Source organism: Chrysemys picta, chromosome 12 (genome assembly GCF_011386835.1).
Source record: "Chrysemys picta bellii isolate R12L10 chromosome 12, ASM1138683v2, whole genome shotgun sequence".
Classification (NCBI taxonomy): Eukaryota; Metazoa; Chordata; order Testudines; family Emydidae; genus Chrysemys; species Chrysemys picta.
The window spans coordinates 15,718,442-15,744,028 of record NC_088802.1 but is presented as its reverse complement, the minus strand read 5'-3'; the positions used below and the strand labels follow the sequence as shown (position 1 = coordinate 15,744,028).

Here is a 25,587-nt window from a genome sequence, read left to right as displayed (position 1 = left end):
AATGCTATCTTCCTATAGATAGAAATCTCTTCTATAATCTCCACTTTTTAGTTTATTTTTCTTTATTTTCTTTAGAAATATTATTTGCAGGCAATGGACTGTCAGTGTCCACTGCTGATTTCAATGTTCTGTTGGGCTCTTCATGTTCTTGGTTATAAGGACACAACAAGTGTAGTTTGATAAAGAAATATAGGATGGGTTCTACTTTACTGAATCATCACAAATTAACTTAATTGTATTAAAGACACTGGCACTTAATGACATATAACAGGAAATTTGGTGAAGCTTTATTGGGAAACGTTTCTTCTCAGCCATAAATCATTCGAAAGGGTGATATTGTTGTTGTCATGTGAGGTTTAGAGCACAAAGAAAAGAAAGTTGCTCCTGGAAATTCATCACAATTCCTCTGGGTTCTGTCTGCTGTTCCCTCTAAGCTGTGTGCGTCTTAAACCCTGCGCCCAGATCTTAAACCCTGCGCCCAGATCTTAACCCCTGCGCCCAGATCTTAAACCCTGCGCCCAGCTCTTAAACCCTGCGCCCAGATCTTAAACCCCGCGCCCAGATCTTAAACCCCAGCGCCCGGATCTTAACCCTGCGCCCAGATCTTAAACCCTGCGCCCAGCTCTTAACCCCTGCGCCCAGATCTTAACCCCTGCGCCCAGATCTTAACCCCTGCGCCCAGATCTTAAACCCTGCGCACATGGCGAAACACCGCATGCACAAACATTTGCACAGAAGCAAACAATTTGCACAGAAGAATTTTTTTGCGCACACGGTCTGTCAAAAATTAGAGGGAACATTGGTTCTGTCCACCACAACCAAGTAGGGAAGCAAATCCCACGACTCTGCCCCCAACAACTGCAGCTGGAAAACTATAAAGGGACAAATCAGAATTGTCTTTTATGCTTTATTTACTGTGAACACCTGTCAGAGCAAAAAGGAGCCAAGAAACAGCTTCAATACCCACCCCAATGGAAAACAGACCCACCGGTTTTGGGAACAGTTTTTTTTAATGACACTGAAATGGCAACAAAGTCAAGGAAGTAACATATGAAATGAATGAGTGACAGTCTCACCTTCAGTGACGTTTTATAAATCTCTGTGCTGCAGGGAGGGAGGGGGGAGGAGTTTCTAGGGGACATAGAATTAAGAGGCCATAGGTCTGGGTGGACTGGATGATGCCAAGATCATAGAGACTGGGGTGTGGGAGACTAGAGAGGCTGATTTCAGGGTCCCCAGTGGGATATACCCCCCGTCCCTCAGGGACACAGTTTGAGCCGGCTTTCCATCCCCAGCCAGAGCCAAGGGCGGATTTTCTCCCCAGGGACAGAGCCCGGCGGGAAAGTGAAGATCGGGGCCTTGTCACCAGCATCGATAAATGTCACCTGCCCCCGTTCACAGTCCAGACAAACCCGGATCCTGCTGGGGGCCCGGCTCAGGAGCAGGGGGGTCACAGGGGCGGTGAGAGCCTGGTACTGGCCCTGCCTCTGATCCACAGCCCAGATCCCCTCCTCAGGGCTAAGGCTGATCCCTCCCTTCCTCCTCACAGACTCTCTGGCCACCCCCACAGCCCAGAGTAGCCCAACTCCCACCTCCACCTCCCAGTAATGTCTCCCTGAGGTGAACCCCTCACAGCCCAGCACACAGTGCTCAGTGTCAAATCTCTTAGGATTGTTGTCGGGCAGATCCTGCCGTGTGTCTCCCCATCTCACACTTTTCCGATCCTCAGACAGGACAAGTTCTGGATGAGCCGTGTCTGGATCCAGAGTCACATTCGCTGGGGGGGGAGAGAATCAGAGCGTTAGGGGCACAGCTCCACCTTGGGGGAGTGCTTCATTATATCAGTGACAGAATCTGTCCCAGCGGGAGAGTGAACCAGGAAATATTCCTCCAGGATTTACCTGGCTCTGAATGGGGAGCAGCTCTGAGATCTCAGCATTCACTCCTGAGTTTCACTCCCCAGTCAGAGACAGGTCAGTGACAGAGCATACTGACCCAGTTCTGAGACTCATAATCTTTCCCCTCATGCACCCATCTATCCCCAGAGTGGGGATTAGAGACCCTGGAATCAGGGAAGCCCTAGTTGATTTCCCCTCACATCACTCACATGGTCACAACTATCTTTTCTCTGATGTGCCCTCCCTCTCTTGTATTTACAGTCCTGGCGCTTGGATGTCTCTTGTTGATGCCACCCTGACACCTGCTCCATCCTGCCACATATCTGAGATCTGTCGATAATGACATGATTCAAAGATTCCCTAATTAAAATTCTGTAGCTAGTCATCAGGGCCAGACCAAGAGACTTATCACTCTAGATTTCATTTCTAACATAAAGATTTGTATTTATGAGCAAGGGGCTTCTACAAGAGAGGAGAGTTAGAGGTGGAGAGAGAAGAAAAGGGTTTGATATAAATGAATGCATGGAGGAGAACGTGGATAAGATGGTTAAAAACAGCAGGAAGCTCGGATCTGACGGAGAGAGCAGAAAGGGGAGATCACTGTGGATGGAGAGAAGAGAAAAGAAGCACAAGCTGAACACTGATCACAGGGACTCCTTGGTTTGAACTCGTGTGTCTGGTCAGCGGTCTTGTTCCTCTACCTGACACTAGGGCGGGATCCTAAGAAACAATAACTGCTCAGTCACTCAGCGCAGGGACGTTTCCAGAGTTATGGGAGCAATGTGTAAGGACGACATACGAGGATGGTCCATTCCTCTGCCTCCTTTGAACCTCAGCACCCTCCCTTCTTCCACCTGGGAAATATTATAGTTTCTCCTTGTTTATTTGCACAGCGAAAGGGAACATGATCCCCCCATTGATTAAATATGATTTTTAATTACCTGCATCACCCAGGGATCTCCTCCACTCTGGAAGCAAACACATAGATGGGGATGAGAATTAAGCCAGACAAATGCAGTATCCATAGGATTCATTATCATAGAAAAGGTTGCATCAGTGTGAGAAAAAAATCAAAACAAAAAAATGCCCTTACCTAGCTCTGTTTGAAGTTTACCTAAATAATAAACAGAAAGAAAATGCCTCACTCAAGATACATGTACAGTACTGGCTTCCTACCCATTACCGACATAACAAGTTATGCGATTAGTATTGGTTGTATTGCTTATGATTTTCAAGTTGACATGGTCACAGTCATTCAAAAATCTTTCATAACATAACATCGGTTCTACCAGGAGCAAAAATGGAACTTACGGATAGTGTTGAGATGTTTCCCTAAAAAAAGAAAACATAAATACAATTATTTAGAGCCTTTTTCAGTGACTCCAGATTTAAAAGGATCTTTTCATTATGAGTCCTCAAGTAATAATAATGTTGCCCGTCTACCAAGCCATTGCAGCTCTCCAGGGACTTGCAGTTTGGGTTCCCAGTGGAAGAGAAATCTGTGACACAGAGGCTGGGTACCTTCTAAGTGTAATTTGATTATTTACACACATAGACCTGTCCTAGAACAGAGATGGTCACAAACAGCACACAGGCAATCAAAAACCCCATAAGGCAGGGATTTTCATAGGAGCCTAGGGGAGTTAAGAGCCAAAGCATATTGAATTCCAATGGGAGTTGAGACCCTAACTCCCTCAGGCCCCACTGAAAATCTAGTTAAACTAATGCAAACCTAGTTTTAGGCTTATATTAAGATGATAGGAACAGTTTTAAACTAAACTGAAGTAAGCTCTTCTTAAACTGACGTTTCCACATAGGAGCTTGCTCTGGCTTTACAAAATCAATTTAAATTCACACCTTAAACTGGTGTAACTTTCTCATGTAAAAAAGTCTAAAACTGTCTTTTCTAAGGAGAAAACCTCATTCTGATTACACTGTATTTTCCCCTTTGGAGATTTACCTTTTAATTTGAACAGAAAAAGAGTAAGGACGATGAACACCAACAAAATCACCAAAGTCACACTCCAACCCACCATCCAGGGAGATATTCTTGGGAAAAAAGAATCTGAAACACAAAGCCCACATTAGTTTGGAAATAGTAATAACAAACAGTACACTTTTATTGTAGGAAAATGCATCATATCAGGATTTGTGTGAAATACGTGTGGAAAAATTTCCTCCGGGCAATATAAAAACTGGCAGAAATTAATTTTAAAGAGAGGTTCTGCTCACACTCTTTTGGTAGCACCAAATGATGTATTAAATACTATCAAAAGTACTACCACCCTACACCTCATCCCCTCCTCCCTCTCTCTAGGTGGAGCTAGTTACATCACTTGTTATTAAAGTTGTTCGACACTTCCCATTATAGGGCCTTCTTTTCATTTGCTCATTACTTTGCCAAACTTTACCATTTGGGGAGAAAATTCCCATGCTGGTTGTCTGCCTCAGGCTGAATTTTTTTTGAAAAGTTTCAGCCAAAATGGCTCCATGATTTCTGAGAACGGGGTTAGGGAATAACACATTGTTCTGATACTTAAAAAAAGAAATATCAATATGTGTGCACACCCGGCTATGTGTGTGAATATATATATATAAATAAAAATTAGTGGTGGGTTTATTTATATTTTAATTCTGCTTCCTTTACACACATTCTTAATGTTGTTGGATAACCAGGGCTTCTGACCCCATCACCCAACCCAGGAGGCAATTCAGGGAAAAGTGCTTCCTTCTTTTTATTAAATTAATACAACAGTTAAAACATGTAGGAAGAGAAATTATAGTTAATCATTAAATTTCCCAACAGAAACCTTACACATAAGTAAAATTTAAACTTTTGTTACACCAGGGAATTTCATAGTAAAAGAAAACCTGAGGCTTTAAGAGAGGAAATCAATAATTAAGGGAGAGCAGATAAATATCCAAATACTCTTCACTTCAGCACAGGAATTCCTGGCAGAGGAACTGATACGCTAAATGGGGGCATAGGAACTTGTCCAAATCCTATTGATGTCTTTAACGGGCTTTGGATCAGGCCCACAGGGTTTTGTTGCTATGGCAACCCCTTTCCCTGTGAAGTTTGCTAAAGGGTGAGAAATCAAACTTCATATTAAAACGTGGAGCTTTTAGTGAGTGACACTCAAATGACTGTTCCCGGGGCTGCAGATTTTCATGGCCCTGCCTTGCTTCTGACCTGCCATGAGCAGAGATTCAACAAATTTCCTCTGTGTTGAAGAGATCACAGCAGATCACATCTCCCTCTGCATATTCACTGGGGCAAGAAGCCTGGACCTTGATTCACCAGTCTACTAGGCGGCAGAAAGTCCAACCAATCAGTAGGGCCCCCAATATACCTTACCACTGTCCTGTGGTGACTGTATGAGAATGAAAATTGAATGTGACCTTAAATATTCGTTTAATGTAATATGGGACTACAAACACTAACCATCATGTTTGAATCACAATAATATACATATATAGTGTTACTACAGGGCACTTCCATGCATTAACATGTTTGGATTTCTTTTAAATTTAACCTTAACCCTGAATCTACTGGGTTTAAAATGCTTGTTTCTGAGATAATAACAATATCCCTGGAATGCATTTTATCCTAAAGTTTGCTCTCAACCTAAACTTTATCTTAATGTAGCTTTTTGTGAGGAAATATTTTAACTTTTGTTATTTAACAATCTGATTTCTTCCTTTTGGATATTACAGTGTGTGGTTTGGGTGGTAACTGACCTGATATATAAAATGTTATTGATTCTTTTTCTTGGTTCAGGTGGGTGTTCCTTATAGCACAGGACAAATTCTTGTTTGAATTTTCTGTTATAATGATAGAATTTTTTATTTCAAAGAGACCATGTTCCTCTTCAGATTTGGTTTTAGTTGATGAAGACAAAGGCTGCTCTTTGAGATTTCTCCACAGCACCTCGGGCTCCGGGTACCATCCGGCCGACTGACACACCACTCGGATCCCTCCATCCTGGTGACCCTCAACAGAGATGTGAGGTGCAGAGCCTGAAGCTAAAATGAATCCGTGTTAAATGAGATAAATATACAGCCCAGCATATAAAAGTTTACATTTTCAATAAAACGATTGAATACACTTTCTTTATGGCTGATGGAAACGTGTCTTCAACGGGACTTCAGCACTTGTTAAACCTTTGTTTAACTGTGCTGCAGTACTGGGACCTCAGCGATAGAAGTGGAAGCCTTACAGAACGTTGGAGCGTGTTATCAGCTGTGCTGTAGGTGATGTGAAGGGGGCAAGGAATGCAAGAGATTTTCCCCTTGATTTCTGATTTTATAATGTTGGAGGCATATTTGTTATGCTTATTACCTCTGGGTGGCCAATGTGAGGTAGCTATTTACTGTGAGACGCCTTAAGGGCGCTCCAGGGAGTTGTGGGGCATGTGAAGAAGTTTCTCAAGATGGAGGCTAGGTTAGTTGTCACTGTGAACATGTACCAGAATAAAAGATCCCCTTTTCAGTTCTAATCTCTTTTGGGTCTCCATGTCCACTGAAGGCAGGACAAGGAGTAATGGGTGTAATCTGCAGCAAGGGAGATTGAGGTTTGATATTAGGAAATGCTTTCTAACTGCAAGGATAGTTAAACTCTGGAACAGGCTTCCAAGGGAGATTGTGGAATCTCTGTCAGTGGAGGGTTTTTTAAGACCAGGCTGGACAAACCCGTCAGGGACAGTCTAGATTTACTTGGTCCTGTGTCAGCGTAAGGGGGCTGGACTTGATGACTTCTCGAGACCCCTTCCAGCCCTACATTTCTATGATTCTGAATCCTACATAGGTGATGAAGATAAAATGAAAACAACAGGCAGCAAGTTCTACACACTGCGTAAGTGAAAACCCTTTTTTTTTTATTGTAAAGAAAAAATGGTTGCATATGGAAAAAATGAAGGAGTATAACGTATAGCAGGAGGACTGTATTCAGTACTCAGAGACAGACTCTCTTAGTACTTTGTCACAAATGATATAGAGGATGATAAAAAGAAACACGCCATTTTATTGAGCATTTGTAGAGCAAAAACCTATAGTTTGGTGGCCCTGGAAAAGTCCAGTGACAAATCTTTTGATGAGCTGGTTAAAGTTGTCATGTGTCATAACCACAGTGGGGCAAGGGGGGGGGGTTGGGTGTGTGTGCCTGCATGGGAGACATTAATCACCATGAGGGGGTGATTGCTGGGCATGCATGAGTGCCAACAAGTGAAAGAGACTCTGTCCCTCTCGCTTGCTACTGCGACTTGCCCAGTGCGGAGGGATAAGGCTTTGGGTTGTTAGGCATGAGGCAGGCTCTGTTCCCTGAGGCAGAAATGTAGCAGCCTGCCTGCCTATGTTCCTTCATTGCAACGAACAAATCAGCTGTTTTGCCAGGGTTGGAAATGGAATTAGCCAGTGCTATCCCTTCAATTGCCTCAATGCTCATTTTATAGCAGACAACAGGAGTTTGACTGAAACAAAATTCAGTCAGTTTTTGCTTGAGAAGGGATAAGGTAGGGTTACCATATCTAATAAATAAAAAAAGAGGACCCTCCACAGGCCCTGGCCCCGCCCATTTCCCCACCCCAGCCCCGCCCTAACTCCGCCCCTTCCCCGCCCTAACGCCCAGCCAGGGGGAAAGGGCTGCCCGAGCGCTACCGGCTTCATGGTTTGCCGGGCAGCCCCCAGACCCTGCGCCCCCGGCCGGCGCTTCCCCAGTGCAGCTGGAGCCCGGGAGGGGAAGCGCCCAGCTGGGGGCACAGGGGCTGGAGGCTGCCCGGCAAACCGTGAAGACGGTAGCCCTTGGGCTTCGGGAAGCTCCCTTGCCTCCAGACCCTGCGCCCCCAGCCGGGCACTTCCCCTCCCGGGCTCTGGCGGCGCAGGGTCCGGAGGCACGGGGGCTGCCCAAACCCAGTAGCGCTCGGGCAGCCCGGCTCTTAAACAGAGCCGAAGAGTCGGGGAGGAGCAGAGCCGCCACGGCTGGAGGCTCTGCTCCTCCCCTGACTCTTCAGCTCTGTTTCAGAGCCGAGCTGCCCCGGTGCTACCGGCTTCGGGCAGCCCCCATGCCTCCGGACCCTGCGCCGCCGGAGCCCGGGAGGGGAAGTGCCCGGCCGGCGGCTGGGGTCCGGAGGCAAGGGGGCTGCCTGAAGCCCATAGCGCTTGGGCAGCTCGGCTCTTAAACAGAGCCGAAGAGTCAGGGGAGGAGCAGAGCCGCCATTTTCCCGAACATGTTCGGCTTTTTGGCAATTCCCCCCGGACGGGGGTTTGAGTGCCGAAAAGCCGGACATGTCCGGGAAAAAGACGACGTATGGTAACCCTAGATAAGGTATGAAAGAATAACAGTTTGCTCTGTGCATTCCTGAAAAACTGTTTCAATGCTTGAAATAAAACACTGTTCTTGACATAACAAAAAAAAAAAAAAACCCACATTGTTAGTGGTGCTATTGATAGTTAATTGATCTCATTCTGAGACAGAAATTTAGCAGCCTGCCTGCATAATAACATTGTTAATGTTCCTACTGTTGGTTAACCGTTCCCATTCTCAGTCTATTTCCCCAGGAGCATAAAACCTGTAAAAGTTTTAAGACTTGGAGCACCCACAGAGTCAGCACCTATGGTACTGAGCATGCTCCAGGGGCCATGGTGTGAAGAATGTTTTCAAGATGGAGGCTTCTTGGTTGTTTATGTGAAGCTGTAGCAGAATAAGAGATCTCCTCTTTCAGTTCTAATCTGGTTTGGGTGTCCATATACTACAGACTTCTACACTTTAAAGCTTTTGCTTTCAGAGAGTCATAGATGTTAAGGCCAGACGGGACCACTGTGATCATCTGGTCTGATGTTCTATCTAACACAGACCATAGGGCTTCCATGAATTAATTCTGTTTGCCAGAAGCTAGGAATGGGCAACAGGGGATAGATCACTTGATGATTATTGGTTCTGTTCATTCCCTCTGGGGCACCTGGCATTGGCCACTGTCAGAAGACAGGATACTGGGCTAGATGGACCATTGGTCTGACCCAATATGGCCAGTCTTGTGTTCTAATTGTTTTTCAAGTCCATAAGCTGTGATTCAGCGAGAGCACTTTTTAGAGGTATTAGAGCTGGTGCAGTGTGTCTTGATGCAAATATTAACAGTCACTAAACAAAGATTTTTTTGTTTTTAATGCAATTGAGGTGAGGAAATGTGCTCTTTTCACTACTGTCCCAGCTGAGCCCAATTGCAGATCAACGGATACCTGCAGCAAAGAGTGGCATGTTTTGGAAGCAAAATCATCTTTAGGCCTGACAGAAGCCTGCTGTGGATTTTCAGAGTTTGTTCTGATAACGTTTAACAGCATAAGCAGAACTGGGGGGGAGGGATTTTATAGCTACTGGCTGGCTGGGTGGCCATGAAAGGGAGCTACCCCCCCCCCTCGCATTTATCAGACTAATACATGCATATAATATAACAAAAAGTTATAAATAAGCTTAGTTAATAAAGGAAGGTTGAAGCTGTATTGTGCATTGTTAGAGGTGACTAATGAGATCATCCCAACAAGCTTCCCGCCTGTGAATAACTGATCGCTACTTGCTGAGTATTTTGCCTTAAAGATTTGTTAGACCCACCAGCTGAGTACAGGAATCTCAGTCCAACAACATGAACTGTTTATCTGTTCGTACTAAAATATTTTCAATTAAAGGATAATGACCTAGAAAAATCTTGCCTCTCTCTCTCTCTGGCCCAATAACTTTTCTACTATTTATAAATATTTAAATAGTCATTGGGCCAGAGAGAGAAATAGACTGTAGTCCAGTGGCTAGGGTACACCCATGGGAGGTGGGAAAACCCCAGTCCAGCCACCCTCCTCCAATGGCTGTTTATTTGTCCAGATTATTTATCCAATCAAAGATTAATTAGCAGGACGACTGGCCCCTGCGTCTCCCACCTACCACCTTAACCACTGGACTACAGAGTCTCTCTCTCTCTCTCTCTGGCCTAATGACTATTTAATTTAATGACTATTTTGAGGATCTCAGGGGCACCTAAATTTTGGACTGAAGTGGGGTGTTTGGTGCCCAAGTGCTTTTTTGGGTCCGGATCTAAGAGCCATCTAAAAAGAGACAACAGACACATGTTACCTACCTGCTACCTTCAATTCCAATACAGCTTCTTCATGAAAGACACCATCTTGAACAAAACAGCGGTACTGTCCCTCATCAGAAAGTCTGATATTGACAATTCCCAAGGCAACATTCCCATCCACGATGCCAGCTTTCAAAAGCTCTGTCCTTCCATGATATTCTGGCATCTGCTGCCCATACTCATCCTTTCCATGCTGATAGAGGTGCACAAATGAAGTGAACTCAGATCGGAACCATCTCACTTCCATGTTCTCAGCACTCATCTTGGGGGACAGGTGACAGGGTAAAATAATGTCCTCACCCATGATGGCAGTGACAGGGTGATCAGGTCCAATCACTGTGAACCGGGCTGTAAAATGCACCAGAGTAAAAAACGATAAAATAAATATATTACATTTTCTGTGCATCTATTGCAGTGCTCTGTTATCGATTAGGATATGTCCTGAATTTATATATGAATTTTGGGAGCATAAGCTTTCGTGGGTAAGAACCTCACTTCTTGCATCTGAAGAAGTGAGGTTCTTACCCACGAAAGCTTATGCTCCCAATACTTCTGTTAGTCTCAAAGGTGCTACAGGACCCTCTGTTGCTTTTTACAGATTCAGACTAACACGGCTACCCCTCTGATATATGAATTTTACAACAAACAATGCATTTGGATAACCATAACCGACAGATTTAAGGTTGCTTGTGCTGCTCTATTTCTGTCCACTTGTGTGTACGATACAGTCTTCAGTTACGTGATATTACTCGCCTTTCCCCAGGACCCCCACTTCTTTCAGAGCCTGTTCAACTGGCATCCATGGAGAGGAAGAGGAGAAGGTTTCCTTCAGCCAACTGCTTGCTTGACTTGCTGCACACAGGGCGTACTTTGCACTTGAGTTCTGTGAACTCAGCTGTGGTGTTTGAGCCAATACTCTCCCTCAGTTTTTAAATGGGAGATGGAGAGGTGGCAGGAGAACTTCAGTGAAATCTTCAATACTAGAACTTCTTTGCTCCCTGGTTCCTATGGAATCTGGATTTCCAATCCAAGCTGGTTAGGTGTTTGAGAAGAAAATGGGCGTGTTAAGGAGAACACACAAGGAGGGCCATATTAAGAACCTGGATGGATGGGATGTGGTGGCTGTGACTCTGGCAGACCAGGTGCCAGCTCTTGCCACGACTGCAGGTATTAGCTAAGAACTGACAAACTTGTAGCTGGTGACATGACCAGTTCACCTATATGTTAGTTTTGTGCAAAATAGTTAATAGTCTTATTAGAATGTATTTAGTGTTTAGACTCTATGAAATGCTAGTAAGTTGCTGCATTCATTGATCTGACTTGTAATGTCTCTATTCCAGGCTACAAGAAAATATGTAAATAGAGCTTTATAACTTTGAGAATGTTTGCTCTGAATTTATAAACCCAGGCACAGGAATAATCTCCCCCCGCCCTCTCCAATCCATCCAGGAGATCAACATTTATATGGGCCATTATAAGACACAAGTTTTGTTAATTGCCTCATCCACCCATGGAGAAGGATGTGCAGGAGGCCTTGTCCCATCGCTTGGAATGCTGGAAGAGGAGAATAATGTAGCTTACACATGAAGATTTTTCATCTCTTTGCTGTTTGAACTCTCACGGGGCTAGAGAAACCAAGCTGAAGCCAGAGATCCCCAGGGGTTCTCCTGGGTCCACCCTGAAAGACACTTTGAATGGGCAGATCTCTACAACTCTGTCACTCTTAGGATTTAGATGGTAACTCATTTGTATATATGTTCGCTTGTTTTAATCTGTGAATAGCTCATTTCTTTTTCCTAGTTAATAAGCCTTTTGATAATTTATTACAGGATTGGCTTCAGGCATTGTCTTTGGTGTAAGATCTAGGGTACCAATTCATCTGGAGTAAGTGACTGGTCTCTTGGGACTGGAAGCAACCAGTGTGTGATTTTTGGTGTAAGTGACCATTTGTCACCAAGTCCAGTTTGTCTGGGTGACAAGATAGGCTGGAGAGTCTAAGGGGATTTTCTGTGACTCCATGGTAAGACTGGTATAATGACCCAGGAGTTCACATTTGTTACTGGCTTGGTGAAATTAATTATAGGCCACACCGCCAGCTTGGGACGTCTGCCTTGTTTGACAGTCTGCCCTGAGGAAGGCATTCATGGCCGTGAGTCACTCCAGACAGCGTGACAGTGGCTGAAGAGTTATTAATCCTGAAATCATGGGGAGACATTTTAAATGTTACCTCATTTCAACCTCATCAGCTTGTCAAATTTTGGAGCCCCAGGGACATTCCTGTTGGATGTACGCCAGGTCTACACTACAGAGTTAGGCCGATGCAAGGCAGCTTACCTTAGCCTAACTTTGGAAGTGCTACAGTTCAATTTTGCACCTTCTGACGTAACAACCCCATGACACTGACTTAATAACTCCACCTCCACAAGCAGCAGAGAGTCAAGGTTGATGTTGTTAGGTCAGTGCAGTGTCAGTGTGGACACTGCATTGCTTACATTGACTGCTTCCGGCTCTCAGGAGCTTTCTCACAATGTCCCACACTGAGGCCTGGTCTACACTACGACTTTAATTCGGATTTATCAGCTTTGATTCGAATTTACCCTGTAACCGTCCACACAACGACGCTATTTATTTCGACGTAAAGGGCCCTTTAAATCGATTTCTGTACTCCACCCCGACGAGCGGAGTAGCACCAAAATCGATTTTAACATTTCGAATTAGGGATAGTGTGGACGCAATTCGATGGTATTGGCCTCCGGGAGCTATCCCACAGTGCATCATTGTGACCGCTCTGGACAGCAATCTAAACTCAGATGCACTGGCCAGGTAGACAGGAAAAGCCCCGCGAACATTTGAATTTCATTTCCTGTTTGCCCAGCGTGGAGAGCACAGGTGACCACAGATAGCTCATCAGCACAGGTAACCATGCAGGCTGATAATCGAAAAAGAGCACCAGCATGGACCGTGAGGGAGGTACTGGATCTGATCGCTGTATGGGGAGAGGATTCAGTGCTTGCAGAATTTCGTTCTAAAAGACGAAATGCAAAAACTTTTGAAAAAATCTCCAAGGGCATGATGGAGAGAGGCCACAATAGGGACTCTGAGCAGTGCCGCGTGAAAGTCAAGGAGCTCAGACAAGCGTATCAAAAAACAAAGGAGGCAAACGGTCGCTCCGGGTCAGAGCCGCGGACATGCCGCTTCTACGCCGAGCTGCATGCAATTCTAGGGGGGGCTGCCACCACTACCCCACCTGTGATCGTGGATTCTGGGTCGGGGATAGTCTCATCAGCGACGCCTGAGGATTCTGCCGATGGGGGAGAGGAGGAGGAGGAGGATGAGGATGAGCTTGCAGAGAGCACACAGTACTCCGTTCTCCCCAACAGCCAGGATCTTTTTCTCACCCTGACTGAAGTACCCTCCCAAGCCTCCCAAGCCAGTACCCAAGACTCTGACCCCATGGAAGGGACCTCAGGTGAGTTTACCTTTTAAAATATAAAACTTGTTTTAAAAGCAAACGGTTTTTAATGATTACTTTGCCCTGAGGACTTGGGATGCATTCGCGGTCAGTTCAGCTACTGGAAAAGTCTGTTAACGTGTCTGGGGATGGAGCGGAAATCCTCCAGGGACATCTCCATGAAGCTCTCCTGGAGGTACTCCGAAAGCCTTGCCAGAAGGTTTCTGGGCAGTGCATCCTTATTCCCTCCTCCATGGTAGGACACTTGACCACGCCATGCTTGCAGCAAGTAATCTGGTATCATTGCCTGACAAAGCATGGCAGCGTATGGTCCCGGTGTTTGCTGGCATTCAAGCAACATCCGTTCTTTATCTTGTTGTGTAATCCTCAGGAGAGTGATATCACTCCTGGTAACCTGGTTGAAATACGGGAACTTAATTAAGGGGACAGAGGTGGCCGTTCCTACTGGGCTGTTTGCCTGTGGCGGAAAATAAATCCTTCCCTGCAGTTAGCCAAGCGCAGATGGGAAATTGGCCCTGAGTTTTTCGCGTTTGGCTAGCAGGGATCTTCCCTGTTACCAGCCACGCGGTGGGGGGGAGGGGTACAGCGATCATCCCAGAGAATTCATGGCGGGAGGGGGGCGGCGGCGGGGGGTGGGGTTAGTTTGGTGTCTGCAGGGATCTTCCCTGATACCAGCCACGCGGTGGGGGGGAGGGGTACAGCGATCATCCCAGAGAATTCATGGCGAGAGGGGGGGTGGTTAGTTTGTTTTCTGCTGCTGCTGCTGAATGTTAACAGAAAAACCGCAGCACTCTACAGGCTATGCTTGGTATGTGGGAAAGGAGGGCGCAGAAGCTGTAAAACAATGGCTTAACATGGCCGCATGCAAGTCGAATTCTGTTGCCCAGACCTGTGATCTCTAGCAGCAAAGCCACAGGCACTCAGCATTAAGAGGCAAAATGCGACCTTGCACAGAAATCACATGTGCTATGTAATGTGAATAGTGTTGGTCACCGTGAAAGAGTATAAGCATTGTTCTGCAAAATGTAGCTTTTTAAACAATTCTCTCTTTTTTCCCCTCCCTACAGCAGCTGCAAATTCCTCAAGCCTCCCTCCTCCATCCCGAAGGTTATCACAGATAAGGCGTCGTAAGAAGAGAACGCGAGACGAGATGTTTTCTGAAATTATGGAATCCAGCCGCAGTGACAGAGCTCATCTGAATGAGTGGAAGGAAACAGTTTCAAAGTATAGGAAAGAAGCCAGTGAACGTGAGGACAGGAGGGACCAACGTGAGGACAGGAGGGACCAACGTGAGGACAGGAGAGACGCTCGAGATGAGAGGTGGCGGCAGGAAGACCAGAGGAGGCAGGATGCAACGCTGGGGCTGCTGCGTGAGCAAACAGACATGCTCCGGCGTCTGGTGGAGCTTCAGGAACGGCTGCTGGAAAACAGACTGCCGCTTCAGCCCCTGTTCCACCCTCCCCCCTCCCCATGTTCCGTATCCTCCTCACCCAGACGTGTAAGAACGCGGGGGGGGAGGCTCCGTACACCTTCCCATTCCACCCCAGTAGACAGCCCAAGCAAAAGGCTGTCATTTTTTTAACCTTTTCTTTTTCCTTCCCAGAAATCCTCCTCCCAAATACCACCCGGGTTCCCTCCCTCTTTTTCTAATCTATTAATAAAGAATAAATGATTTTTAAATGATAGTGACTTTATTTGGTTTGAAAGAAAGCTGGGGGAAGGGGGAGGGTGGGTTCCTTACAGAAAATGAGTCAATAAAGGGGGCGGGTTTTCATGAAGGAGAAACAAACAGATATTTCACACTGTAGTCTGGCCAGTCATGAAACTGGTTTTTAAAGCTTCTCTGATGCACAGCGCTTCCTGGTGTGCTCTTCTAATCGCCCTGGTGTCTGGCTGCGCGTAATCAGCAGCCAGGCGATTTGCCTCAGCCTCCCACCCCGCCATAAAGGTCTCCCCCTTACTTTCACAGAGATTGTGGAGCACACAGCAAGCAGAAATAACAATGGGGAGATTTCTTTGGCTGAGGTCAGAGCGAGTCAATAATGATCGCCAGCGACCTTTTAAACGGCCAAATGCACATTCTACCACCATTCTGCACTTGCTTAGCCTGTAGTTAAACAGCTCCTGACTCCTGTCCAGGCTGCCTGTGTACAGCTTCATGAGCCATGGCATTAAGGGGTAGGCGGGGTCCCCAAGAATAACTATTGGCATTTCAACATCCCCAACGGTTATTTTCTGGTCCGGAAAGTAAGTCCCTTGCTGCAGCCCTTTAAACAGAGTAGTGTTCCTGAAAACGCGAGCGTCATGAACCCTTCCCGCCCAGCCCGCGTTGATGTTAGTGAAACGTCCCTTGTGATCCACAAGTGCTTGCAGCACCATTGAAAAGTACCCCTTGCGGTTTATGTACTCGGTGGCTTGGTGCTCCGGTGCCAAGATAGGGATATGGGTTCCGTCTATCGCCCCACCACAGTTAGGGAATCCCATTGCAGCAAAACCATCCACTATAGCCTGCACATTTCCCAGAGTCACTAACTTTCGTAGCAGCACCTGAGTGATGGCTTTGGCTACTTGCATCACAGCAGCCCCCACCATAGATGTGCCCACTCCAAATTGATTCCCGACTGACCGGTAGCTGTCTGGCATTGCAAGCTTCGACAGGGCTATCGCCACGCGCTTCTCAACTGTGAGGGCTGCTCTCATCTTGGTATTCTGGCGTTTCAGGGCAGGGGACAGCAAGTCACAAAGTTCCATGAAAGTGCCCTTACGCATGCGAAAGTTCCGCAGCCACTGGGAATCGTCCCAGACCTGCAACACTATGCGGTCCCACCAGTCTGTGCTTGTTTCCCTTGCCCAGAATCGGCGTTCCATGGATAGAATCTGCCCCATTAACAACATGATCTCCAAAGCAACGGGGCCCGTGGTTTCACAGAATTCTGTATCCGTGTCCATGTCCATGTCCATGTCAATGTCCTCATCATGCTTGTCGCTGCGTTGCCACCGCCGCTGCCTCCTCGCCTCGTTTTTCTGGTCCTGGCTGAGCATAAACTCCACGAGAACGCACGAGGTGTTTACAATGTTCATGACTGCTGTCTTGAGCTCAGCGGGCTCCATGCTTGCCGTGGTATGGAGTCTGCAGTGTTCACCCACCCAGGAAAAAAGGCGCGAAAATGGTTGTCTGCCGTCCGTTGCTTTCATGCAGGGAGGGAGGAGGGAGGGAGGAGGTGAGGCTGTACCCAGAACCATCTGCGACGATGTTTTTTGTCCCATCAGGCACTGGGATCTTAACCCAGAATCCCAATGGGCGCGGGAGACTGCGGGAACTATGGGATAGCTATGGGATAGCTACCCACAGTGCAACGGTGCAGAAATCGACGCTAGCCCCGGTACTTGGACGCACACCACCGAATTAATGTGCTTAGTGTGGCCGCATACATTTCGACTTTATACAACCTGTTTTTCCCGTAGTGTAGACATACCCTTACAGTACAATCGATACAAGCATTCCTGGTCACGATGTACACCACCGATAAAAGGAGCTAAGCATAGACACACACAAGTATGCCGACGTATGTTAAGTAGACTTAATTTTGTAGTGTAGACGTGTCCCAAGAAATTGGCATAGCCTGGTATTCTCTCTGATGCAATCTCGTTTATTGAAAAGGAATGTACCAAGTCCTGCTTTTCCAAATGCAGGAGGAACCAAGAACAAAAGGAACAATTTTGTAGCTTACAGTCCCAACCCTCCCTAACCAACAGACCCAGAAGTTCTCTCTAGCTTCTCCCAGGGTCGCACTGTGCTCACAGGCTCCTGCTGGCTCCCTTGCTTGTTTGTCTCTGCCTCTCTCTCTCTTCTTGTCTGTTCTCAGTTCTGTGTGTTCACTCGCTCACACCCCCATCTGGTCACAATATCCAGAGGATACCTCCCTGCCCATGTCCTTTCACCCCTCACACCAATGGTGCTAGTCTCTGGGCAGACTCGATTAAGCCTTGTTTTAGGTGTGGCCCCTTTTATTGCCTCTTACAACTATCTTAAGTAAAAAGGTGCATTCACACATCAGTTTGAATGAGATTTTAACTCAACCCATAACAAACTTTCACCCAGATCATAACAATTGTTATTTATATTTTCCTTGTGTTGATACACTTGGGGATTTGTGCTAATTTTTGTTCACTTTTGAATAAGCCAGTGGAACAGGGAAATTTTATAAATCAAAACAAATAAATCAATCCTGTAAGAAGCAGCAGAAGCCATGGACATTCCTACCTGATTCCAGCTTGTGAACATAAAACGTAATGAACAAAATGATAAAATCAGGTAGAGGGGATCTGGTTCCAGAGCTGTGGCAGATTGAGAGAACTTTCATCTCACTGGTACTTGATCCAGATGACAGGAGAAAAGAGAAAACAAACAGTGTATTGAATGTAACATGGCTGCAATGATTTAAGACAATCTGGATACAGAGAAAATGGAAAATTCTGAACAGGATACATTATTGGCCAAGCAAAAGAAGGTCCTTTACGTAACTTAATTGCATTTCTGTGTCATACAATAACTTTTGAATGCTGCAGCTGATGAATTCCAGCATTTCATGGAACAGGCTAGACACCGGTGGGCAGAACCCTCTTAACTTTAGGAAAAAATCAGAAAACCAGACAGGGGGAATGGGGCACACATGGGCCCCTGGCATCTGTTTACAAGAGCCACCAGTTTTAATCAGGTCTCCAATTGTCTATAGATAAAGAACCAGCTGATGGCTGCCATTCACACCTTCCAACATACCAATAACCCACCACCCCATCTCCTGATTAACGAGGGGATAGGGCTGACCTAGGAGAGAAGGCCTTAAAAGCCAGAGGCTAAGCAACCAAGAGGAGGTAGCGAACAGGGAACTGAAAACAGGGGATTTTGAAAGGGGGAGAAGGTGATCCCCTGCTGAATGAACAAGGTGTGAATACTAACTTTGGGGTGAGTAAGTTTGTTTGGCTGGTTGAGTTTTTCTTTCTCACAGGTTGCTGGGTCAGTCAGGATTGTGTGTCTGGGGATTGTTTGAGCCTTTGTTCCCTGGATCATCCTTGATCAGCCTTAATCAACCCTGTGATCACCCTCTCCCTGTGTGATTAACGAGGGGGTAGGGCTGAACTAGGAGAGAAGGCCTTAAAAGCCAGAGGCTAAGCGACCCAGGGGAGCTAGTGATCAGGGGAGTTTGAAAGGGAGTTTCTGGAAGGGAAATGTAATATAATCGCTTTGGTTAGGAAGGGCCACATTGCCAGTGCCAGCGCTGTTCCTGTTTCCTTCACCTGCGCCTGTATCCAGACACACAACCTAACCATGGATGCTTCTACCCACATCCTGGTGTGGATTTGCAGAGACTGTGGCCTGCATTTCCCACTTACCAGGCTGGGGGGACCGTCCAGTGTGAAAGGTGCCTGCTGGTGGAATCTCTTAGGAAGTAGGTGGGAAAGCTACAGGAGGAGGTGGCTAGGCTGAGGAGCATCTGAGCCCACAAGGAATTCCTCGAGAATATTCATATGGCGACATCCAAGGTTGAGGAAGCTATCCAGCTACAGAGGACTGCTGTCACACCACTGGGGGAGGAGGAGATGGCTCTGATACAGGGAGGACACTGGATGCTGGTTACTTCTGGCAGCGGGCAGTTCTCCACTCCTACTCCCAACCCACACACCATGGAGATAGAAAACCGATATGCTGCCCTGGCAATGAGCGATGAGGAATCACCCCAAAAGGTGGAGGAGGGGAAGCCATGTACCCCTACAGCTGGGAGGATCGCAGCTACCACTCATAGGAGGAAATGTAGGGTAGTGGTGGTTGGTGACTCTTTTCTGAGGGGGGTGAAGGCATCCATCTATCACCCTAAAATGGCATCCAGGAGGTATGCTGCCTGCCAGGGGCCCATATCCAAGACCTTACGGAGGGATTGCAAGGATCATATGGCCTACTACTGACTACTACCCTATGCGACTCATCCATGTGGGCACTAATGATACTGCGAGGTATGACCCTCAGCAGATCAGAAGTGACTACAGAGTTCTTGGAGTAAGGGTTAAGGAGTTGGGAGCGCAGGTGGTGTTCTCTTAGATCCTTCTGGTCAAGGGTAGGGGCCCAGGCAGAGACAGATGCATCTTGGAAGTGAATGCCTGGCTGCGAAGATGGTGTTGCCAGGAGGGCTTTGACTTCCATGATCATGGGATGCTCTTCCAGGAAGAAGGACTGCTAAACAGAGATGTGGTTCACCTATCAAGGAAGGGGAAGAGCATATTTGGATACAGACTGGCAAACTTAGTGAGGGGGGTTTTAAACTAGGTTCAAAGGAGGCAGGTGACCAAAGCCCACAGGTAAGTCAAAAACATGGAGACCGGGGAGAAGGGTCGGTATTTGGGGGGAGCATGGGCTGTCATAGCAGGGATAAGGGAGAGATAAGACAGAACTAATGGGGGGAAATCAAATCAGTGTTTTAGATGTCTGTTTACTAATGCAAGAAGTATGGAGAATAAGCAGGGAGAACTTGAAATGCTAGTAAATAAACACAACTATGACATAGATGGCATCACAGAGACTTAGTGGGATAATACGCATGACTGGAATATTGGTATAGAAGGGAACAGCTTGCTCAGGAAGGACAGGCAGGGAAAAAAGGGAGGAGGTGTTACTTTATATATTAAAAATGTATACACTTGGACTGAGGTTGAGATGGAAATAGGAGACAGTTGTCGGAAGTCTCTGGGTAAGGATAAAAGAGGTAAAAACCAACGGTCATGTCATGGTAGGGGTCTACTACAGACCACCTAACCATGAAGAAGAATAGGTGGATGAGGCTTTTATTAAACAACTAACAAAATCATCCAAAGCACAGGACTTGGTGGTGATAGGGGACTTCAACTACTCAGACATCTGTTGGGAAAATAACTCAACAGGGCACAGATTATCCAACAAGTTCTTGGAATGCATTGGAGACAATTTTTTTATTTCAGAACGTGGAGAAAGCTACTAGGGGTAAGGCTGTTTTAGATTTGATTTTGACAAACAGGGAGAAACCGGTTGAGAATTTGAAAGTGGAAGGCAGCTTGGGTGGAAGTGATCATGAAATGATAGAGTTCATAATTCTAAGGAATGGTAGGAGGGAGAAGAACAAAATAAAGACAATGGATTTCAAGAAGGCAGACTTTAGCAAACTCAGGGATTTGATAGGTAAGATCCCATGGGAAGCCAGTCTAAGGGGAAAAACAATTGAAGACAATTAGCAATTTTTCAAAGAGACATTTTTAAGGGCAAAAGAGCAAACTATACCACTGCATAGGAAAGATAAGATGTATGGCAAGAGACCACCCTGGCCTAAACAGGAGATCTTCAATGATTTAAAAATAAAAAAGAGTCCTACAAAAAGTGGAAACTAGGTTAAATTACAAAGGATGAATATAAACAAATAACACAAGAATGAAGGGACAAAAATAGGAAGGCCAAAGCACAAAATGAGATCAAAGTAGCTAGAGACATCGAGGATGACAAGAAAACATTCCACAAATACATTAGAAGCAAGAGGAAGACCAAGCACAGGGTAGGCCAATTACTCAATGGGGTGGGGGGGAACAATTACAGAAAATGTGAAAATGGCAGAGGTGCTTAATGACTTCTTTGTTTCGGTTTTCACCAACAAGGTTGGTGGTGACTGGACGTCTAACATAGTGAATGCCAGCGAAAATGAGGTAGGATTAGAGACAAAAATAGAAAAAGAACAAGTTAAAAATTACTTAGACAAATTAGATGTCTTCAAGTCACTAGGACCTGATGAAATGCATCCTAGAATACTCAAGGAGCTGACTGAAGAGATATCTGAGCCATTAGCAATTATCTCTAAAAAGTCATGGAAGACAGGAGAGATTCCAGAAGACTGGAAAAGGGGAAATATAGTGCCAATCTGTAAAAAGGGAAATAAGGACAACCTGGGGAATTACAGACCAGTCAGCTTAACTTCTGTACCAGTTAAGATAATGGAGCAAATAATTAAGCAATCAGTTTGCAAACATCTAGAAGATAGTAAGGTGGTAAGTAACAGTCAGCATGGATTTGTCAAAAACAAATCACGTCAAACCAACCTGATAGCTTTCTTTGACAGAGTAACAAGCCTTGTGAATAGGGGGGGAAGTGGTCAACGTGGTATATCTTGATTTTAGTAAAGCTTTTGATACCATCTCCCATGACCTTCTCATAAACAAACTAGGGAAATGCAACCTAGATGGAGCTACTATAAGGTGACTGCAAACTGGTTAGAAAAACATTCCCAGAGAGTAGTTATCAGTGGTTCACAGTCATGCTGGAAGGGCATAACAAGTGGGGTCCCGCAGGAATCAGTTCTGGATCCAGTTCTGTTCAATATCTTCATCAATGATGTAGATAATGGCATAGAGAGTACACTTATAAAGCTTGCAGATGATACCAAGCTGGGAGGGGTTGCAAGTGCTTTGGAGGATAGGATTAAAATTCAATATGACCTGGACAAACTGGAGAAATGGTCTGAAGTAAATAGGATGAAATTCAATAATGAGAAATGCAAAGTACTCCATTTAGGAAGGAACAATCAGTTGTACGCATACAAAATGGGAAATGACTGCCTAGGAAGAAGTACAGAGGAAAGGGATCTGGGATTTGTGGATCACAAGCTAAATATGAGTCAACAGTATAACACCATTCCAAAAAAAGCAAACATCATTCTGGGATGTATTAGCAGGAGTGTTGTAAGCAAGACAAAGGAAGTAATTCTTCCACTCTACTCCACGCTGATTAGGCCTCAAATGGAGTATTGTGTCCAGTTCTGGGTTCCACATTTCAGGAAGGATGTGGTCAAATTGGAGAAAGTCCAGAGAAGAGCAACAAAAATGATTAAAGGTCTAGAAAACATGAACTATGAGGAAGATTGTAAAAATTGGGTTTGTTTAGTCTGGAAAAAAGAAGCCTGAGAGGGGACATGATAACAGTTTTCAAGAACATAAAAGTTGTTACAAGGAGATGGAAGAAGAATTGTTCTTAACCTCTAAGGATAGAAGAAGAAGCAATGGGCTTAAATTGCAGCAAGGGCTGTTTAGGCTGGATGTTAGGAATAACTTCCTAACTGTCAGGGTGGTTAAGCACTGGAATAAATTGCCTAGGGAGGTTGTGGAATCTCCATCACTGGAGATTTTTAAGAGCAGATTAGACCAGTGGTGGGCAACTTGCGGACCACACGTGGCCCATCAGGGTAATCCATTGGCGGGCCACCAGACAGTTTGTTTATTTACATGGCTGCCCGCAGCTCCTAGTGTTTAAACAAAATAAATAATTTTTTTTCATTAGAAAATGACTTTTAGAAAAAAACATTAAAAATTAATTTTCCTATTATTGGAATGTTTCTAATTTTTCAATGAAATGATGTTAAATGAGAATATATATTTCAAATTGATTCAAAATAGGAATTCTAATCAAATCGAATCAAAACATTGTATTGACCCCCTCTTGCTAAAAGAAGAATAAGAATTATTTTCCTTTTTCACTCATTTTGTTTCAAAAATATTTGATTAACAATGAAAACGTCTATAAAATATTAAACAAAACAAAAGTGAATTATTGTTGTAAATGTGTTTTAAAATTAATTTTTTACTACCTTTAGTCCCATAGATTCCCTCAGGAAATCTCCCCTCCAGTGACTGTTCACACAGTAGGAGATGATCTGTCAACCAATGTATAAATATGCCTTTTTTTAAATTATGTCAGGAAATCCCTATTCAGAAGTGCACTTGACTCATGATCTGCTTTAGGCACATGCTTAATTCCCTCTCATTTCAGAAGGAGAACAGGATGCAATTTTCTCTTTTGATTGTGGAAATAATTTTCCTTTTTTCCCTTTAAAGTATCAGAAACAAAAGGATTCAGCCCCACAGTCCGAGGTAGAAAACTGTAACGTTAACAGGCAGAAAGACAGAACCGCTGGAAGTGGCACGGTAAATCTCTTCCAATATTCTCAATACGGGAAGTTATTGTTACAAATCTCCCTGGGACGTCACTGAGAACAAGATCGGGCCCAGTGTTCTTGAATAAAACATACCCGCAAAAGAAACAAATGATTAATTCAACATGCCGCACAAATCTCGAGTTACACGGCTAAGGCCAGGTCTACACTACCCCCCTAATTCGAACTAAGGTACGCAACTTTAGCTACGTGAATAACGTAGCTGAAGTTCGAAGTACCTTAGTTTGAACTTACCTTGGTCCACACTTGGCAGGCAGGCTCCCCCGTCGACTCCACGGTACTCCTCTCGCCGAGCTGGAGTACCGCAGTCGACGGCGAGCACTTCCGGGTTCGACTTATCGCGTCCAGACTAGACGCGATAAGTCGAACCCAGAAGTTCGATTGCCAGCCGCCGAACTAGCGGGTAAGTGTAGCCAAGGCCTAAGAAAACAGTCTGAAAAGCACTGGAATGTAAATCATTGTGAATGTACTTGTAATGTAGTGTTTCCATAACGGGTAAAACAAATCTCACGGGGTTATTTAATGTTTGTGTTATTTACAAACCGGCGGAGCAATAAGCGGTATATATACGGGGATATAAGGAGACATTTTGAAGCAAAATTAACCTACCTGATCGGTCCTTCTGTGAAGTTTTACAATCTCTAGGGGGTGATCAAACCCCAGACGTTTTGTTGCGATGATTTACATTGTGACTATTTCAGTTGATCACATTCTAGGGTTAATTCCCTGGCTATCAAATCGCTGCAGTTTTCTCAGCTTTCCCTCGCCCTTTGGAAAAGGAAACTTTGTATCCAGACAGAGAACCGGGCTCTCCTCTCCCGGCACTGCCCGAGATGGAAAGCGAAAGTAAAGTCCCACAAGCGGTCACGTGACCAGATTAGCGTTTTCTCTTAAAGAAACAGCCGCAGCCCTGCGGCGCGGGAGGGATCCAGGCCAGGCCAGCAGACTCCTGCATTCAGGCGGCCCAAGACACCCAGAGCCATGGCCGTTCTCTGCAATGCTCTGCCGAAGCTGTCTAGGGAGGGCTGCTTTATTCCTCCACCGAGGCAGGACCCTTCCCCACACCCCTCAGGAGAGCTGAGCTCAGCAGCCCCCTTGCAGCGCACAAGCCAGCAGCAGACAGAGCCCGGTGGGTGCCAGGGGCCAGAAATAGCTGTGCTGTCTCTGCCTTTGTTCCTTAGTTTGTTTGGCCATTCAATTTACTGTAGTCCCCAGAAAAGCAGGAAGAACAATATCTCTCTTCAATATCCTTCCCGGATTCAGATCACTTGGGACACCCGATTGCTTGAGTCTGCTGGGACAGACCCTTCCAGCTCAGCAGGACTGGAGCTGTTTCTTTAGGAGAAGACTCTAATCTCCCTACACAACCCGTGATATAACTCCAATGTATCCAGTTACAGCGTTACTTTGCTTCCATCTTGGCAAGGGTTGCAAGAAGGAAGCACATTGATGTGTTGGGAACACAAAGATTTCTTTTAAATAGTGCGAGGAGAAGCAATGAGAAAACTCTGCAGCAATTTCATAGAGAGAATTAGCGGTGCGACTTGATGAACTGAAGTAATTGACAGTTTAAGTGACCATCTCACCGAAAGGAATGAGGTCTGAGCAGTTTTCTGCACTACACCAGGCCAGGAGGGGAGAGGAAGGGGCAGGGCCAGAGCCTCTTCCAGCCACACTGCCCGGTGCAGCGCAGCGTCTGGCCAGGAGTTCTCAAACTGGGGGTCGTGACCCCCCAGGGGGTTGCGAGGTTATTATATGGGGGGGTCATGACCTTTCAGCCTCCACCCCAAAGCCTGCTTCACCTCCAGCATTTATAGTAGTATTAAATATAAAAGCAGTGTTTTTAATGTATAAGGGGGTCGCACACAGAGGCTTGCTGTGTGAAAGGGGTCACCAGTACAAAGGTTTGAGAACCACTGGTCCAGGCTGACTGGGAGAACAGCACCAGGCTGCCCCCGCCCAAGCTCAGCTTCTGGGGACAACGGCCGTGTGAGCCAGAGCCGCCCCCGTTCCCTCTGGCATGGTCAGAGGGGGCTCCTGTGCCCAGAAGCTGAGCCTTGGCAGGGAGCAGGCTGTTG

The 25,587-nt window shown here is 45.7% G+C and overlaps 2 protein-coding genes across 4 annotated transcripts; one reads left to right on the top strand and one right to left on the bottom strand.

Moving 5' to 3' along the window:
* Nucleotides 1-893: 893 nt before the first annotated feature.
* On the bottom strand, nt 894-24,372 carry LOC135975012 (butyrophilin subfamily 1 member A1-like). Of its 3 annotated transcripts, XM_065565044.1 has the most exons (10): nt 24,119-24,372; nt 23,144-23,209; nt 17,755-17,864; nt 10,019-10,366; nt 5,640-5,924; nt 3,859-3,963; nt 3,210-3,230; nt 2,992-3,012; nt 2,840-2,866; nt 894-1,777 (listed from the first exon to the last, which is right to left on the bottom strand). In XM_065565044.1, the coding sequence occupies exons 3-10, from the start codon at nt 17,852-17,854 to the stop codon at nt 1,260-1,262; spliced, it is 1,425 nt and encodes a 474-aa protein (XP_065421116.1). In that variant the 5' UTR covers nt 17,855-17,864; nt 23,144-23,209; nt 24,119-24,372; the 3' UTR covers nt 894-1,259. The 3 variants fall into 3 exon arrangements, with proteins under 3 accessions (XP_065421116.1, XP_065421115.1, XP_065421117.1); XM_065565043.1 differs by lacking the exon at nt 23,144-23,209; XM_065565045.1 differs by lacking the exons at nt 17,755-17,864; nt 23,144-23,209.
* LOC135975020 (SRRM2 protein homolog rsr-2-like) lies at nt 12,755-15,075 on the top strand. Its single transcript, XM_065565057.1, has 2 exons — nt 12,755-13,487; nt 14,558-15,075. The coding sequence occupies exons 1-2, from the start codon at nt 12,941-12,943 to the stop codon at nt 15,070-15,072; spliced, it is 1,062 nt and encodes a 353-aa protein (XP_065421129.1). The 5' UTR covers nt 12,755-12,940; the 3' UTR covers nt 15,073-15,075.
* Nucleotides 24,373-25,587: the final 1,215 nt, after the last annotated feature.